Source organism: Mastigoproctus giganteus, chromosome 9 (genome assembly GCF_048544385.1).
Source record: "Mastigoproctus giganteus isolate SK-2022 chromosome 9, ASM4854438v1, whole genome shotgun sequence".
Taxonomy (NCBI): Eukaryota; Metazoa; Arthropoda; class Arachnida; order Uropygi; family Thelyphonidae; genus Mastigoproctus; species Mastigoproctus giganteus.
This window is the reverse complement of record NC_143583.1, coordinates 106,175,632-106,193,771: the sequence shown is the minus strand read 5'-3', so window position 1 is coordinate 106,193,771 and position 18,140 is coordinate 106,175,632. Positions and strand designations below refer to the sequence as shown.

At 36.7% G+C, this 18,140-nt stretch overlaps 1 protein-coding gene across 2 annotated transcripts in view; it reads left to right on the top strand.

Moving 5' to 3' along the window:
• The first annotated feature begins 537 nt into the window (after window positions 1-537).
• The window catches only part of Stoml2 (stomatin like 2), a 213,702-nt gene continuing 196,099 nt past the window's right edge, over window positions 538-18,140 (top strand). Inside the window, exon 1 of one of the 2 annotated variants that reach the window (XM_090382179.1) lies at window positions 538-748. In XM_090382179.1, the coding sequence (XP_090238305.1) occupies window positions 701-748 (48 nt within the window). In that variant the 5' untranslated portion in view covers window positions 538-700. The remainder of the gene's footprint in view (window positions 749-18,140) is intronic. The other variant, XM_090382178.1, reaches the window with a different exon arrangement.

Here is an 18,140-nt window from a genome sequence, read left to right as displayed (position 1 = left end):
AGTTCTCCAAATTGCAGCGTTTGAATAATAGTCATTTGCAGGGTGATCTGATTGAGGTGTTTAATTCTTTTGATTGATTGGATAAGCTCAATGCTGATGGAATTGTTCCTCTTGCTCATGAAGGGGCATAAATTCAATTTGAGGAAGGGTGGTTGCAAGATACATGCGTGGAAGTTTGCCTTCAGCCATTGGATATTTGAATGTTTGTACAAACTCCCATTTAGTGGTGTGGAAACGAGTTGTTTGAACAAATATAAAGAACCTAGACAAATATTAGAGGGGATAAGCATATGATATGGGAGGAAATATATTTTTTTTCCTGGTTAATGCTGTATAATTTTGGTTTTTTTGCATTCTTTACCACATGTAATACTAAAAGTAGGGTTCATATAATTCGAGCTACAGTATTACTGAAAAATCTTTTGTTTTGCTATTTGCCACAAAAGTGTTATGCAGTATGTTGGAGTTCACAACGTTTGAGCGGACAGCTTTAGCACACCGAATGTTTCCGGTGTCGTGAGATTTTCTTTATTTCCCGCAGACTACTCGTAATGAGTTGAACATAGCAGTGCTCAGAGTATGTAATATATGTAATTGTTTTGAAACATGTGGAAACAATTGCAATTCGCAAAAATAAGAATTATTTTTTGAAGAGTATATTTTCTATTGAAAGCCTATCTAATTATCACTTGCATTTATTATGTGGAGTGCGATGCATGTTCTCCGTTCCTTAGGAAAGTTGAAGCAGGTCAGAATGAATGATTTCTTTTAGGTTGATATTCTGTATCAGTATGTACGTTCCATGATACAATTTCAAACATTTCAATAGAACATGACCCCGTCCCCCCCCAAGACCATCTCTCGTTAAACAGATGAACCGACGAGTAGATATAATTTACAGACGTGTTTTAGAGGCACATTAAATGTTGCTTCATGGCTTTAATATCCTCTAATAACTATAGTGAGTTGGAACGCGTTTGGCGAGGGCTGGTCTTGAATCTTGGTAATTGGACGAATTTTTAACTGTTAATTCCTATTCATATTTTTTGCCTCTTAAACCTACCGTAGAGAGAGTACCCTGGGTATGTAAAAGCAAAAATATCAGAGGCAAAATATTGCCTCCAATATTTTATATGTAATAATTTTAAGAGCAACAACTTAGTACTGGTGACTACAGTACTAAATATTTTTTTGATATGCTAAAATGAAGCGAAGATATTTATTTGTCATACATTTAAAGAAACTCATATTTTATAACATGAAAAAAAAAAAAAAAAAATCCAGCCATATTCTTGACACTAAATAATTATAGTAAAACTAGTCAAAAGTATCTACACCTTTAGTTTGTGTATGAAAACCAGTTATTTCTGGACTCAGCCACCTTACCTGGATAATAATGAATTGAAGAAAGTTAACATCAGTACTACATTCCTTTTATTTTCTTTTATTGGAGAAAAGAGTGGGCTCTTTACCATCTGCAAACATAGAAGTAAAAGGTAAAGGTAAACTGCAGCCATTATCAACCCACTGCAGGATGGAAGTCTCCTCAACAATTTGTGGTGAGGGAAATGGACCATATTCTGCTATGCTAATCTGCAGATCGACCGTATTTAGCAGTCAGGGGCTTGAACCCCGGTCTACTCAAAGAGTGTGTGCTACTGCACTCCAGCTCCTGATAACTCAACTACGGAGGCCCAATTCATAGAAGTATTCTTTTCCAATTAGCAAGTTCTTCAAAGGAAGGGTAAATTTCTAGCAAAAATTAATTCCAGGTTTCTATTACAAAAGTAAATTTTATCTAGATACTCATGTTTTGGTGGTTTTTTTGCACCAAGTTTATATTTATTATTACTATACGCCTTTCTAGACACACTCATTACATTCATTAAATCTCTCAGTAGCTTGAAGATCAAAATCACCAATCGTATCATCCAGATCAACTGGACTTGAAATTAAGGTTCTCTATTTCTGAGCAGACTTGTTCTCTGATGCTTCATCCAAAAGGAGTTCCTTATTTTCTTTAGACAAATCAGAAAACTTGCATTGTTGTTAACTCATGGGTACTAGGGAATGCAGCTGCCATGTGCTACATAACTGCATAGAATCAACTGTACATGTAAATCAATGCAAGAATAAAGAATTTTGACATAACTGGCTCTAGAAGTTTCAGAAAACAAGGACAAAATTACTGTGCTTGCAAATGATCAGTATTCAAAGCATCATTTTTATAAAAAATAAAAGAATATTTGATATTATTAGAAGAGCACCAGAGAAAATTATAAACTTCAGAAATTCCCATTAAAACGTAGCAGAGTAATGTGATTTATCCCTTCCCTTCTAGTTTTTACATAAGTAAACAAGGCTTTGTTACTTTTCTTTGCATTCTTTGCCAGACTCTTTTAACGAGATTTAATCAATTGCAAATTGATTAAATCTCATTAAAATTAAATTTGTAGAAATAAATATGCTTAAAGAAATAAATACATCATCAGCATTGGTAGTGCCAGGCAGGGACACCCCTCCATCTGAATTTTTTTTTTTTTTTTTACAGTACTATGCTACATGATGGTTAAAGCTTAATTATTCTCTAGAACACTGCTTAGCTCTCATCTTCCACTTTAAAAAATCCTGAGACTGTCATTGGTTCCTACCCTTACAATCCAAATGATTAGCTGCATAAAACTTATGAGCAAAATTAAAACCAACAACAGAGGAATTGAGTATAATGTAACAAAGTTTTGCAATAGCTGTAATGTAAATCTAGTGATAAAGTATTTAGAAATGTAGCTAATTTAATTCTTTAGGAATGTACATTCTGGTAATAAAACTATTAAAAATTTAAAAAATCTGAACAAATCCTAGTCAGCTGCTACAAGTACGGAATAACTTTGTGACTTGCATTTATTTCTCTGACTACTATGCCAACACAAAGAAATGAAGCTGATTAGGTTGAAGGAAACATGGAATTGAAGAAAATTAGATTAGGACAACAGATGCTTTGATTGAATAATCATGTACAGCCAGAATGAAAAGACAAATACTAGAACACTGATAAAAGGAGAAAATATGACAGAGTAACAAAGTAGCAAATAATTTTCTCACACATGCTTCTGTGATAAAGACAAACAATCCATGACAACTCAGTTATAAGGACCAATGACACATAACACCTCAATACTAAGAACAGGACAATTACATGCATAGTATGAAATTTCAAACTTTTTTGTGTGTGATGTCGATTTTGCATTTTGAATAATCTTCACCTTTATTAAGGTGAAAACCTTAATGAAGGGTAAGATAATTTTGTATTGAACAGTCTGTTGACTATTCAATAATAAATGCTGTTTTTTTTCAATAAAACAAGATTATAGGTTTAGCATTAGTAGAGGCATATAATGCAAGAAAACAAGCTTATATATTATCGGCCACAAATAAACAAAAAAAAAACCTTCCCATTTCACCCATCCCCAAATGTTTGTGTAGTTCTCCCTTGAATTTATTTAAGCTGTCAACTTCCACAACGACAGATGGAAATTTGTTCCAGCAATCAACCACCGGCTGGCTAAAGGCAAATTTCCATACATCTATTCTACAACTGTCTTTCCTCAATTTGAATTCATGTCCCGTCAGGCAATTAATCTGGGCAACAGGGAGAATCCCATCAGCATTGAGCTTGCTCAAACCATTCACAGCCTTATACACCTCATTCAGATCCCGAGACTGCAATTTGCAGAACTTAAAGCCTTTCTTCATAAGAGCAACTCTTTGTTCCATTCAACAATCTTATTGCCCTTCTTTGTACTCTTTCCAGCAGCTCTACATCCTTCCTAAAATGAGACCTCCAGACCTGTATACAGTACTCAAGGTGTGGCCTGACCATTGTCTTATATAAGGGGATAATCACCTCCTTATCCCTGCTAGAAATATTCCTGTATATCATTGACAAGACACCATGAGCTACTCTTGAAGACTGTCTGGACCGTTAAGAAAACTTCATATCTGACTGCACAATAACCCCCAGGGTCTTTTTCATTCTCCAATACTCTGAGTGTAGTGGAGAATAGTTGATACGTTACTCTGGGGTTACTGCTACCCATATGCAGTACTTTAGATTTGTCAGTGTTAAACTTCAGTTGCCACCTCTCAACCCATCTGCTCAACTTTTCTAGATCCTGTTGCAGTAGTGTACTGTCATTAACAACCTTGCCAACCTTCTTATTGTCTGCAAAGTTGGACATGAAACCTGATAATCATCATCAGCCATTTTCAATCCACTCCAGGATGAAGGCCTCTCCAGCAACTTTCCAGTTCCTTCTCTTTTGTACAATGGCTATCCATTTACTACCCACAAACTCATTAATTTTATCTGTCCATCTCCATCATTGTCTTCCAGGTTTTCTTCTAGCCCCTCTTGGGTATCATTCTGTTATTCTCTTAGTCCATCTGCCATCATGTCTTTCACCAGAGAGTGAAAGACATGATGGCAGATGAGAGTTGCGAGTTGCAGATGAGAGTTGAGAGTTGCCACCTCTCAACCCATCTGCTCAACTTTTCTAGATCCTGTTGCAGTAGTGTACTGTCATTAACAACCTTGCCAACCTTCTTATTGTCTGCAAAGTTGGACATGAAACCTGATAATCATCATCAGCCATTTTCAATCCACTCCAGGATGAAGGCCTCTCCAGCAACTTTCCAGTTCCTTCTCTTTTGTGCAATGGCTATCCATTTACTACCCACAAACTCATTAATTTTATCTGTCCATCTCCATCATTGTCTTCCAGGTTTTCTTCTAGCCCCTCTTGGGTATCATTCTGTTATTCTCTTAGTCCATCTGCCATCATGTCTTTCAGCTATGTGTCCTGCCCAAGACCATTTTAGTTCTTTAGTTTTGATAAGAATGTCCTTTACTTGAGTTTGCTGCCTAATCCATTTTCTCTTCCATTTTTTTTGGTGAGTGCCCAAGTTTCACTTCCGTAAGTCATGGTGGGTAGCATACATTGGTTCATTATTTTACATTTCAGACAAATCGGATATTGCTCCTCAGTATGTGTCTTTATTTCCTGAATGCTATCCATCCAAAATTTATTCTTCTCTTGACTTCCAGCCATTTATCATTATTACATCTGATGACTTGTTCCAGATAAGTATATGATTCCACCTTTTCAATTACTGCTCCTTCAATCATTATATCTCCTTCTACGGCATACTTGTTCATCATTACTTTTATAATAATAATAATAATTTATTTATCCCTATTTTATGTTACACTTTTTTGGGAGATAACAGCAAAAAAGGGAGGGAGAACACATAAGCCAATGGCTTTTTAGGGGGTGTTCCCTTAAAAAATTATGAATATACAAATATACAATTGAAAAATGTACAGTTCTGAAATTGTACAGGTAATGTTCAACAGGAAAGACATAAATAAATTGGAGTTTTTTGTACATTTCTTTACAGAAGACTTCGAAAAGCAACACTACTTATAACATCATTCTGAACATTTTTGCAATTAAATGAGGAGAGAAAAGAAAAATGATGAGATACATGCACAGAAATTTACAAACTATTTGCCAACTGCTTCCTTTAACATTTGGACATTATTTCCATGTTGGTGTTTTTAAAATCCAGGAGTTGAGTGGAAGGTAATTCGAATCAGACATCCCTAGTGATGTGTTCAATTAGTAGTTTCTTGAATTGATTTAGTGAAGTGACATTTTTGATATTTGCAGGAAGTTTGTTCCAGGTTTTAGCGCCTCTGTATTTTATACTTTTCTGACGGCTTTTCTGAAAAGCGGAATCTTCAGGTTGGCTTCATTTATTAGATTGTATGATATTTCTTCTTCATCTGTGGTTTTGAAAAAGGATCTGAAGAGAGGGGGAAAAACTGCTGCCTTCATAGCATTGTAAAACAAGGATCACATCGGCTTTCTGCAATAGCTGGTAGATGCTAAGGAGTCTCACTTCCTTGTATCTCGAACTAACCAATGCGTTCCAGGGAAGTCCCAAAATTGAACGAATGCATTGATTGAGAATGGAGTTGATTCTCGCAGGTTTTTTTTTTTTTTTTATGAAAACCCCAAACATGAAAGGTATCAAAACCTATAGTACTTAGTACCATGCATGGGTTGAAGGAGAAGTATGGGGAGAGGGGGTTGCCGGAAACTTTGCACTAGAGACTAAACATGGGTTTCACCACTTCAAGCCTCCAGTAAGCAAAGTGGTGGTATTTCACCGGTTGATGAAAGTCATCTACCACCTATAATTTTTTCTTGGCTGGTGGTAGCCCATGAGATGATTCCATAGGTGAGGTGCGGCTGAATTAAAGAAAGGTCTGAGAAGAGAAGGAGACATCCAGGCAGAGGACCTGGCGACTATTCCCGCTAGTGATGAAGTTTTCTTTCGTAGGGTTATCATTTGTTTTGCCTAACTTATCTTAAATCATCTAGCCAGATTCCCAGATTTATTTTAGCCATATTCATCTTTAATCCAAAATCCTTACTAACTCTGCATAACTAACTAAGATTTTCCTCTAATTCTTTTGGATCGTTGCTTATGATTACAGTATCGTAAATGGAACAAAGGGTTGCTCTTACGAAGAAAGGCTTAAGTTTTGCAAATTACAGAGTCTGGAGACTAGGCACCGGCGAGGTGATCTGATAGAGGTGTATAAGGCTTTGAATGGTTTGAGCATGCTCAATGCCAATGGGATTCTTCATCTTTCTCAGAATAATCACCTTAGAGGGCATAAATTCAAATTGAGGAAGGACGGATGTCGGATAGATGTGCGGAAATTTGCCTTTGGCCAGCGGGTGGTTGGTTGGTGGAACCGACTTCCATCACTTGTTGTTGAAGTTGATAGCCTAAACAAATTTAAAGCTCAACTGGACAGGTATTTCGAACGAACGGAGGGGTGAAATGGGAGAGGGTTTTTTTTTTTTTTTTTTGGCTGATGCTGAATAAGCTTGCTTTCTTGCATCATATGCCTCTACTAATGCTAATGCTATCATCTGCAAATTGTAAATGATTTAGGTACTCTCCATTCACATTGACTCCTTTCTGACCAGTGTCCAATTATCTGAAAGCTGCCTCAAGGGCAGCAGTAAACAACTTCTGAGATATTGTGAACTCTTTGTTGAACTCCTTTCTCAGTTTTAAATTTGCTACCATCTTTGTCTAGTCTGATAAGGGAGGTAGCATTCTCATATATTTTCTTCAAAATCGTAATATATAGGGTATCTATGCCTTGTCTTTCCAGTGCCCGAAACATTGCCTTATGCTGTATGGAGTCAAATGCTGTTTCATAATCCACAAATGTCAGGCATAATGGTGTTTTATTTTCGTTTGCTTTCTCCATTAGCTATGATATTACATGAAGGTGATCCATAGTTGAGAATCCTGTCCTAAAGCCAGCTTGCTCTTTTGGTTGATTCTCATCAAGTATTCTTTCTAATCTGTTAGTAATGATCCTTGTGAACAACTTATAGATGTGGGATAACAAGCTAATTGGTCTATAATTTCCAATTTCTGATTTATCTCCTTTCTTATGCAGCAAAACTATGATTCCATTATTCCACTCCTTAGGCATCACACCTTTTCTAATGCATTTTGTGATGAGTCTTTCCAGTTTTTGTGCCATGTCTCTTCCTCCCAATTTTAACAATTCTGCAGTAACTTCATCTTCCTCCGGGGGCTACCTGATTCTTCACTTTCTTCAATGCATGTACTACCTCATCAGGAAGGATATTGGGTTTGTCATATGTGTTACTAATTTGTCATCCATCTTCCCCATTGCTGGCATCATTCCCTCGCTCCTTGTATAATTCTCTATAGTAGTCTTTTGCTATTTGAATTATGCCTTCTCTGCTATTTATAAGTACACCATTGCTATTCTTCAGTTTTAGTATCATTTGTCTTTCTGTATTACTGCTCATGGCTGCTGATTTAAATCCTTTGTTTTCCCTTAATGCTTGTTCTACTTTTGTTGTGTTAAATCTTATGTCTTCTCTGAGTCTTTTTCCAATGGGTTTGCATAACTCAGTATACTCAATTTTATCCGTATCAGTATTTATCTTGCTCTTCATTTGTCATCTTTGCTTCATCATGACAAGTGTTTCTTGACTAATTTTTTCTTCTTTGGATTTCTTTTTACCTGTAGGTTTCTTGGGCTTTATCACTTTCAGAAAGTTGTAATATTCCTTGTCGATATCGTGGTCTTGAGCCGTCTGCAAAAGCTCAAACTTGTTAAGTTCCAGTGCATACTGCTTTTTCTCCTCTTCTGTTATTCAAAGGCCTTTGTATTATTTACTTGTGTCAGTTTTTTCCTTTCTTTTCTGATCACTTCCAATATTTACCTTGTTTAGGATGGTAACATCATTCACGACCTACCTTCTGTTAGTGAGGATGAATTCGATTTCATTAGTTGTTAATCCATTTGGGCTCTTCCATGTCCACTTTCTGTTCACCCTTTTCTTGAAAAAAGTGTTCATTACTGACAATCCTCAAGATTCTGCAAATTCCACAAGTCTTTCACCTCTTTTATTTCTTTCACCAATTTCAAAATTTCCTGTAGTTCCCCTTTCTGCACTGTTTTGTCTCTTTCAAACCTTAGCATTGAAATCCCCCATAATGATAGGGTAATGGGTTTTCTGCTCATCTAGAAGACTCAGTTTCGGTGTACATTTCTTCTACCTCTTCATCATCATGGCTCGATGTTGGTGCATAAATCATAATAACCTTTAGCTTGTACCTCTTAGAAATCCTGAGTAGTAGTCTTGATACCCTTGGTGATGTACTTTTGAAATCCAAAATGTTGTTTTTTATATCTTTATGGACCAGAAAGCCAACTCCACCTTCGCTCCTTTCACTGTTTCCATTGGTGTACAGCAGATTTCCACTTGATAAACTTAAGTGATTCATTTCTTCTTCTTGTTTCAGCAAAACCGATGATATTCCAATTCACATTTTCTAATTCCTTTTCCAGCTCTAATATCCTATCTTCACCAGTGAGCAATCTTACATTGTAACAGGCCAAGTTCAGTTTCTGTGCATGGCAGCCTGGTCGTACCCAGAGATTCTTGGCACACTCTCTTCTTCCATTCTGATCCTCTTGTTGCTATAAGAGGGGGAGTGAAAGCTGCTGGTGACTGAGGATCATATGTTTCTTTGTGCTGTCATGTGCTGGAGGGTTTGGTTTTTTCCTCTTCACACTGACCAGGCATCTTGAAGGGAACCACTCTACGTGTTCGTTGCCACCTAAGTGACATAACAGGGCTTACCATCGAGAAGGTGTGCATGAGTGGATTTTAGGGAGGCAGGCCAACCGGACTTCTCCTAAATCTTCTGAGATGGAAAGATATTGGATCCATCAGTGTTTTAGACTGAATGTCTGATAACACACAAAATGCGTGTTCCACTCTAAGCCCCTGATACATCTTCATTATTATCATTAATAAAGCCAGAAAACAACAATGGGCCCAACACTGAACCCTGGAGGATTCAACTAAAAACATTAGTCCATGAAGAGCAGTGTCCATTGGTTACTACTCTGTCTTCTCCCACTCAATCATTCCTTTATCCATAGCATCAATTTGCCCTTAATGCCATACTGCTCCAATTTGTACAGTAGTCTTACCTGTGCAACAGTATCAAAAGCTTTCCTAAAACCCAAGTACAGGCATACCTCGAATAACGAATAGGATGCGTTCCACGAAATTATTTCGTTAAGCGAAACTTCGTTTTCAGAGGTAAAAATACTATGGCCGGAATAGGGATACGTTCCTACGTAAAGAAAATGAAAAGCTTTTTTTTCGAACAAAGAAAAGTTTTATTAAATAAACAGTCAACTTACATACAAAGTGAAATCACATTTTAAAATATGAGTCTAAAGTTGATTGCTTATGCTTTTTTCTCTTTCATTTAACAATTGCCTATAGGAGTTATTGCATTTAACACTGATCGCTTAACAATAAAACTTCTTCCGAAATCAGGATCATTTTCACTAAAAAAATTTAAAACGTTTTCAGTGTCATTTAAGCACATTTTTAAATCTTTGGTTAACACTTTTTCGGCAGGAACTTCTTTAACTTCGTCTTCATTATCTTTGTCTTCGTTGCTAACAAGATTTTCTAATTCTTCCACTGAAAAACCATCATCTTCTGCATTCAATAAATTTCTAACATCCTCTTCATCGACATTTTCGAAACCTATTGATTGAGCCATCTGGATAACTTTATTTCTAATTTCTTGGATGTTATTTTCTTCTTCTAGTACAACTTCTGGCCATATTTTGCGCCAAACTCCATTTAAGCATTTCTTAGTGACTTCTTTCCAAGTACTATCAATGTTTTCAATTGCGTTTTTAATGGTGTAGTTTTTCCAAAAAGTTTTAACTGTCATTTCCTCTTTATCCTCTAGTTGTTAAATTGCTTAATGTTCGACGCAGATAATAAGCTTTAAATGATGCTATTATTCCCTGATCCAATAGGGAAGTTGTGTTTGCTGGAAGAAACACAACTTTGACAGGAATGCATGTGTCCAACGTGTTAAGATCAGTAGGATGTCCCGGAGCATTGTCTAACAACAAAAGAGCTTTTTCTTCAAAGTTGTTTTTTTGACAATACCGTTTTACTCCAGGACAAAAGTGGTTAACAAACCAATCAGTAAATAACTCCTTGGTAACCCACGCTTTTCTATTTGCTTTCCATATTACAGGTAAATTCATTTTTATGTTACCTTTTAACGCCCTCAGATTTTCTGAATGGTAAACTAATAACAATTTTAATTTATAATCGCCAGAGGCATTTGATCCAAAGAGTAACGTTAAACGGTCTTTGGCTGCTTTGAACCCAGCAGCTGATTTTTCTTCAATAGAAATGAAGCTTTTTGTTGGTAGCCGTTTCCAGAACAAACCGCTTTCGTCAACACTGAACACCAAATTTGGTGGAAAATTTTCACGTTCAATTATTTCCTATAGTTTTTCTGGAAACTTATTTGCAGCTTCTGTTAATTTTACACTATGAATCCTGGCCCGTTTTTTAAATTTCTCGAACCAACCACGAGAAGCCCCAAAGGTTTCTGTAATTTCTTCAGTTTGTTTAGATTTCAGGTGATTAAACTGGAATATTTTTTTTCTATGTTAAATGGGGCTTGAAATTGCTGACTTCGTTATATCGAAGCTTCGTTATCAGAGGTAACGTTAACCGAGGTATGCCTGTATATGATATCAAAATTATTTTTTGCATCTAGTTCCCTTTTGACCACATCATAGTATCCAATCAAATTGGTCAGACAAGACTTCCCCTTAACAAACCCATGCTGTGTCTGAGCTATAACTGAAGTCTTGTGTAGATTATCCTGTTGTAAATTGGTGTCACATTTCCACATCTCCAGTCCATGGGGACCTCCCCTGAATCTAAGGATGCTCTTATAATTATGGCCAAGGGTTTGCTTACTTCCATTGCTGCCTCTTTCAATATAACTGGATAGTGCCTTTTTTATGTTTAACTTCAACAGTTTCTCCTCCACTTTGCTCTCGGTTATTACAAAATCATTTAGCTCCCTGCCAGAGTTTGATAAACTTCTGGCATTCCTTTCCTTTTCCTGAATAACTCCTCATGTGTGAATGTAGATGTAAAATACTCATTCAGTTTGTCAGCTACCTGAGTAGGATCATCAACAGTCGAACAATCAATATCAAGTGGACCAGTCTGATTCTTCACTTTCCTTCTAGAGTTTACATAAGCAAAGAACTCTTGGCTGTTTTTCTTTGCATCTTTTGCCAAAGATTTCTTGCAATTTGCCTTTGCCTGCCTAACCTCCTTTGACTTGATTACATTACAGCTTATATCTACCATAGGCTTCTGTGTCACTTGATAATTTATATGTAACCCATGCATTTTTTTCCTCTGCCACAAGTCTCATTAGTTTATCTGACATCCAATTAGGCCTAAACCTTGAACAGTATTTCTTGGTATGAAAAGCTTGTAGCTTCTAAGATTAATTCTTTGAATGTTTCCCATTTAGAATTTGCTAATCGGTAACATCATTTGGTCCCACAGTATAGAACTTATAAACTGTCTCAGAGCACCGTAGTCACCTTTACAAGCAAAAAGCTTTCTCAATTAATTTTCTTTTAATGTTACTGTTAACCACACATTTCATTAAATTTTATAACTCTCCTCCCTCACTAAACAACATAGTAATATTCATTATAATACCAGGGGCATCTTAAAAAGCAGCGCCATCCTGTATACTAATAGAACAACATTTTGATCCAGAAGTTATCTGGAAATAGTTTCCAACCAGGCAGTGTATCCATCTGTGGATGGTTTCTTTGAAAAGGGTAATGTGATGGCCTCCCGATTCATCAGATCTCAATTCAGCTGAGCACCTGTTGGATGAGATGGAACATGCTCTTTGGACTAGAATTTGCAACAGTTTCAGAATGCAATTCAATCAGCATGAACCAATATCTTTGTGGTATTCTTTCCACAATCATTGAGACTATGCCAGGGGTGGGCAAGCTCCAGCCCATGAACATGCATAATCCAGCCTGTGGTAATTTTCAAAATATATATAATAAACGGCCCACCATTTATTATATATATTTTTGAATTAATGGAATTTCTGACAAAGTAAAAGATAGTGAATGCTTAGAAGATCTCTAAAACTTCACATTGGAATTTCTGACATAAATTTAGAAAATACTCTCTGCATTGCTACGATAAATTTTAATCCAAATTCACTGATAAAAATAAACAGTATCAAATCTCTCATTAAATATTATAAAAATAAAATATTGCAGTTTTTATTACTGGAATTGTATTTGTATTTTGTTACTATAATTATATTTTTGTAATTTTATCTTGAATTTGTACTTCATTTTTCTTATTTATAAAATTAATTATATGTACGGGTATGTATAAATATTACAGTAAATAACATAAAACTGTTTATGACAGTTCTTTTGTTATGCTATTTTAATAATCCTAAAAATTATGGAAAGCTAAAAAAAAAAAAAAAAATTTGGTCCGCATGTACCTCACAAAAATTTTATTTGGCCTGCCATTTATATGCCTGCCCCTTGTCTATGCCATGACAAATCCAGGCTTTTCAAAGGGCTAAAGGGTGAACTACTACCTAATAAAAGTGGCCACTCAGTGTGTATTAGTAGTGGCAAACGATGCAAGAAAGCAAGCTTATACAGCATTAGCCCCCTCCAAAAAAACTTATCAAATCACCTGTCCATCCCTTCCAATAGTTTGTCTATTTCTTCCTTGAATTTATTTAAACTATCCACTTCTACAGCAACAGACTTTTGTGAAGTTTGTTTCAACAATCAACTACCTGATGGCTGAAGGCAAACTTTTACACATCTATCCTGCAACCATCCTTCCTTAATTGTAATTTATGTATGCTCCTTCGTGTAGGCTAAGCAAGAGAAAGAATGCCATCAGCATTGAGTTCGGGCAATCCATTCAAAGCCTTAAATGCCTCAGTCAGATCACTTCACAGGTTCCTAGTCTCTACCAAACACTGCAGTTTGCAGAACTGAACCCTTTCTTGGTAAGAGCACTGTTTTGTTCCCTTTTTCAGTCTCGTTGCCTTTCTCAGCACCCATTCCAACAGATCCACATCCTCTAAAATGAGGCCTCCAGATCCCAATGCATTACTCAAGATGTGGCCTAACCATTGCCTTATACAATGGGATAATCATCTCCTTATCCCTGTTGGCGTCCCCGTAGCCAAGTGGGCAGGAGCAGCAGTGCATAGCACACGCTTCTTGATTAGACCGGTGTTCAAGCCTGCGGCCACCAAATACGGAGGATGTGGAAAGGTCAGGAAATGACCACTGCATATCCCCAGAGCAATATGGCCTTAGTTGATAATGCTCCTAAAAACCCAATAACAACATAACAATTATCCCTGCTAGCAAAATTCGGTATATCATTGGCAAAACCACATGAAGTGCCCTGGAAGCCCATCTGCACTGTTCAGAGAACTTCATATCTGACTGCACAATTATCCCCAGGTCTTATTCATTTTGCATTACCCTGAATATGGCACCACAGTTGGTAGTACACTGGTTAGTACTACATCTGGGATTGCTGCTGCTGATATGAAGTAGTAATCTTATATTACCTTGCACTTGTCAATGTTAAACTTCCATTGCCATTTCTCAGCCCATCTGCATAATATGTTTGTGTTTATATGAGATTAAATTGTAAGGTAGGGTTACAGTGTTTTATTTTCAAAAATGTTGTGAGATGCAGGAAAGAAATTATATGGAGCTACAGGGTTACAGGTAGTTGATTGTAATATATTTTATTATAATCACCATGATAACCATTCAAACATATAATATTAGTATCGGTCATACAGTGCAAGGAAAGTTAGAGACTTTAGGAAGAAACAAAAAATAAATAAAATAAAATCATGATGTATGTTTCCCTCTTTTTGTGTTTTGTAAGTATACTTATCTGGTAGGCATTTGAACTTCATTGAGAAAATTCAAATGAAGGAAGTGTATTCCAGTGATTAATTTTCCGTTGCTTATATGGCATCTAACTGGAACCGCTTTTTTTCTGTTATTTTTAAAATTTGTAAATGAAATGAAATCCTCCCATGTACTTTTGCCAACGAGTATTCCCTAATTGGTTATACAGTATTTTCTGTTTTAATTCTCTGTTTTAATTTTGATATACTGTGAATTACAAGACATCACATTTTTTTTTTGGTGTTTAATAGACTCCAGTTGAACACAAGTGTCTACCTTTTTCCTAGGCTATTTCCATTCCCACTTGGTGTCTGTTAGTTCCAGTCAGAGCTTTGATAAGTGAGTTCCCATCAGAGCTAATAGCTGTTTTTGAAATGTTTTCTTTGATTTCTCTGCTGAAAATTTCAGAAATCTCTCTTTTCACATTTCTTATCACACAATTAGGAAATTCATGAATTAAGTTAAACTTAATTATATGCATGCATTGGTTGGCATGTGTAACTTTCAGTTATTGATATCAAGTTGTGTTTACTGCTGCACACCTTCCTCCAATCAGTAACATTCTCCAGCTTTATGACATTGAAGCATCATCTAGAATCAAACTGTTGATGTGCGTGCTTCAAGTTTCATGCAGTGGGTATTCCTGTTAGTGATGTGCTATTGTCCAATTGCTGGTGTATGTTGAAATGTGTGGTTTTGAATTTTAATTTTGCTGACAGGTCTAAAGGGAGTTTACTTTCAAAACTTAATTTAAAATGTTTTTAATACAAAAAAATAAAATTTTCACAGTTACATTCAGAAAAAATTGAAAATGAAGGTGACATCAAAAAAAGTGAAGTTTTTGGTTATTTTTTTACAGATTTTTCAAATGTAAGCATGTGGGGGCTAAGTGACTGCATGGTTAGAGGAAGAGCAGTCTTTTTTGCACTTGCAAGTGGGTTAATATCATGAAAATTTCACCGTCATTCATTTTATTTCATACATTAATGGAGTCGTATAGTTTCCAATGTTATCCCCTCTCCAAGATACTTTTTTTTGGTCTATTAAACTATATAGTTCCTTATTCATCTATCTTGGCATCCTCCTCCTGCTTTATTTTCTTAATGGTATGCTGAAGACAATCATAGCTTCCATTATAGCAGCTTTAAAATAATAAGTCCATAATTTGTCAATATTCTCCCTTCCCACTCTGTCTTCCCATTTGATAGTATTAATACAGTGGTTGATATGCGTAAGGAGATTGAGTATTTGAGCCCATATGCTTCTATGAAAAATTGCACTGTCCATTGTGATGCCGGAAACTTGGGCTTTCATTAACTCATTTAAATATATATGCAGTCAAAATGAATATGTCAGCTCTTCTGGACCTTTATTTTATTGAGAATAAACAGAAATTTATTTATTCCAGTGTTTGATTAGGTTTTTGAAATGTTGTTGCAGGAATATGTCATGGCACTGATAACACCATTGTTGCTCTCTGATGTGCAGCATTGATAGTGTCATCACACATTAGTGCAACAGGATTTTAAAACATTTCAAAATGAAGGGACTGTCATAAAATATTTCCATACTATTCATTATTGCTAAAGAAACGTTTTCCTGCAGTGTTTTTGAAGTGAAGAAACAGATGGAAATCGAAATCAGGCAACAACTCAGCGTTCTTATGGGCCTATATGAGAGCTTGAAGGACAGGGTGGATGCCCTCGAAGGAACTAAATTGAGGGGCCCATCAAGCTCTCAGCTGCCCACATCAACGCCAGAGCTTGCACTTGGTCGTCACGCAACACAGCGGCAACCCCCAAGGCAGAATGTGACATAAGCATTGGGAGATCAAAATTGAGAGTAGGAGTGTGCTATAGGCCTAATGACTCTGATGAGTATAATAAGATACTATACAGGGAAATAGAGTGGGCCAGTAAATCAGAGAGTCTTATAATGGGAGATTTTAATTTCCCAGATATTGACTGGAATTTGGTGGCTGGTCACTCACACACTAGCAAGGCTTTTGTGGATTTATTGGACGATTGTTTTCTGCATCAGCATGTTCAGGAGGTAACTAGAGGGAAGAATACTCTTGATTTGATTATCAGCAGTGATTCTTCATGCATTAAGAATCTGCAGATAAATGAACCACTAGGTGGCAGTGATCACAGTGAGCTGAAGTGGGATTTACTCAAAGAGGTAACTACCATTAGGGGTAAAGGGAAGGGTTATTGCTTTCGTAAAGGCGACTACGATGGACTGAGACAGTATTTAAATTCTATACAGTGGGACCAACTGATGATGTTACCAACAGCAAATGCAAAATGGGAAGCATTCAAAGAACTTATCTTGGAAGCTACTAGGCTATACATACCAACTAAGAAATATTGTTCAAGGTTTAGGCCTAAATGGATGTCAGATGAACTGATGAGGCATATGGCAGAGAAGAAACACGGGATACATACAAATTAACACGACACAGAAGCCTGTGATAGATACGAGTTGATCTGTAACCAAGTTACAAAGGAGGTTAGGCAGGCGAAGGCAGATTACGAGAAATCTTTGGCAAGGGATGCAAACAAAAACAGCAAAGAGTTCTTTACTTATGTAAACTCTAGAAGGAAGGGGATGAATCAGATTGGTCCACTTGATATCGATGGGTCAACTGTTGGTGATCCTGCTCAGGTAGCTAACAAACTAAATGAATATTTTGCATTGACATTCACACATAAGGAGTTATTTAGCGAGGGGAAAGCGAGAGGTGTATTCAATTCTAGCAGTAAGCTAGAGAATCTTGTAATAACTGAGAGTAAAGTGGAAGAGAAATTGTTGAAGATAAACACAAGAAAGGCGCCCGGGGTGGATGGGATCTATCCAGTTATATTAAAGGAGGCAGCAAAGGAAGTAAGCAAACCCGTTAGCCATAATTATGAGAGCTTCCTTGGACTCAGGGGAGGTACCCAGAGACTGGAGATGTGCAAATGTCACCCCCAATTCACAAAGGAGGATCAAAGGCTGACACAAGTAATTATAGACCTGTGAGTTTAACTTCTGTTCCAGGAAAATTAATTTAGGCACTAGTTAAAGAAGCACTGCAGGATCATTTAGACAAGACTTCAGCTATAGCTCAGACACAGCATGGTTTTGTTAAGGGGAAGTCTTGCCTGACCAATTTTATTGGATACTATGATGCAGTCACAAAGGAACTGGATGCAGGGAATAACTTTGATATTATATACTTGGATCTTAGAAAGGCTTTTGATACTGTTACACATGGAAGACTGCTGCACAAATTGGAGCAGTGTGGCATTGGAGGCAAATTGCTGCTTTGGATAAAGGGGTGGCTGAGGGGGAGAAGACAGAGAGTGGTAATCAATGGAAACTGCTCGTCGTGGACTAATGTTATTAGTGGAGTCCCTGAGGGTTCAGTGTTGGGTCCATTATTGTTTTCTGTATTCATAAATGATATTGATGAGGATAAATCAAGCTTAATGTCGAAGTTTGCAGACGATACAAAGGTAGGCAGGGTTGTCAAGGACACTACTGACACTATGCTGCTGCAACAGGATCTGGAAAGGTTGAGCAGATGGGCTGAGAGGTGGCAAATGAAGTTTAACATTGACAAATGTAAAGTACTACACATAGGAAACAGCAACCCCAGAGC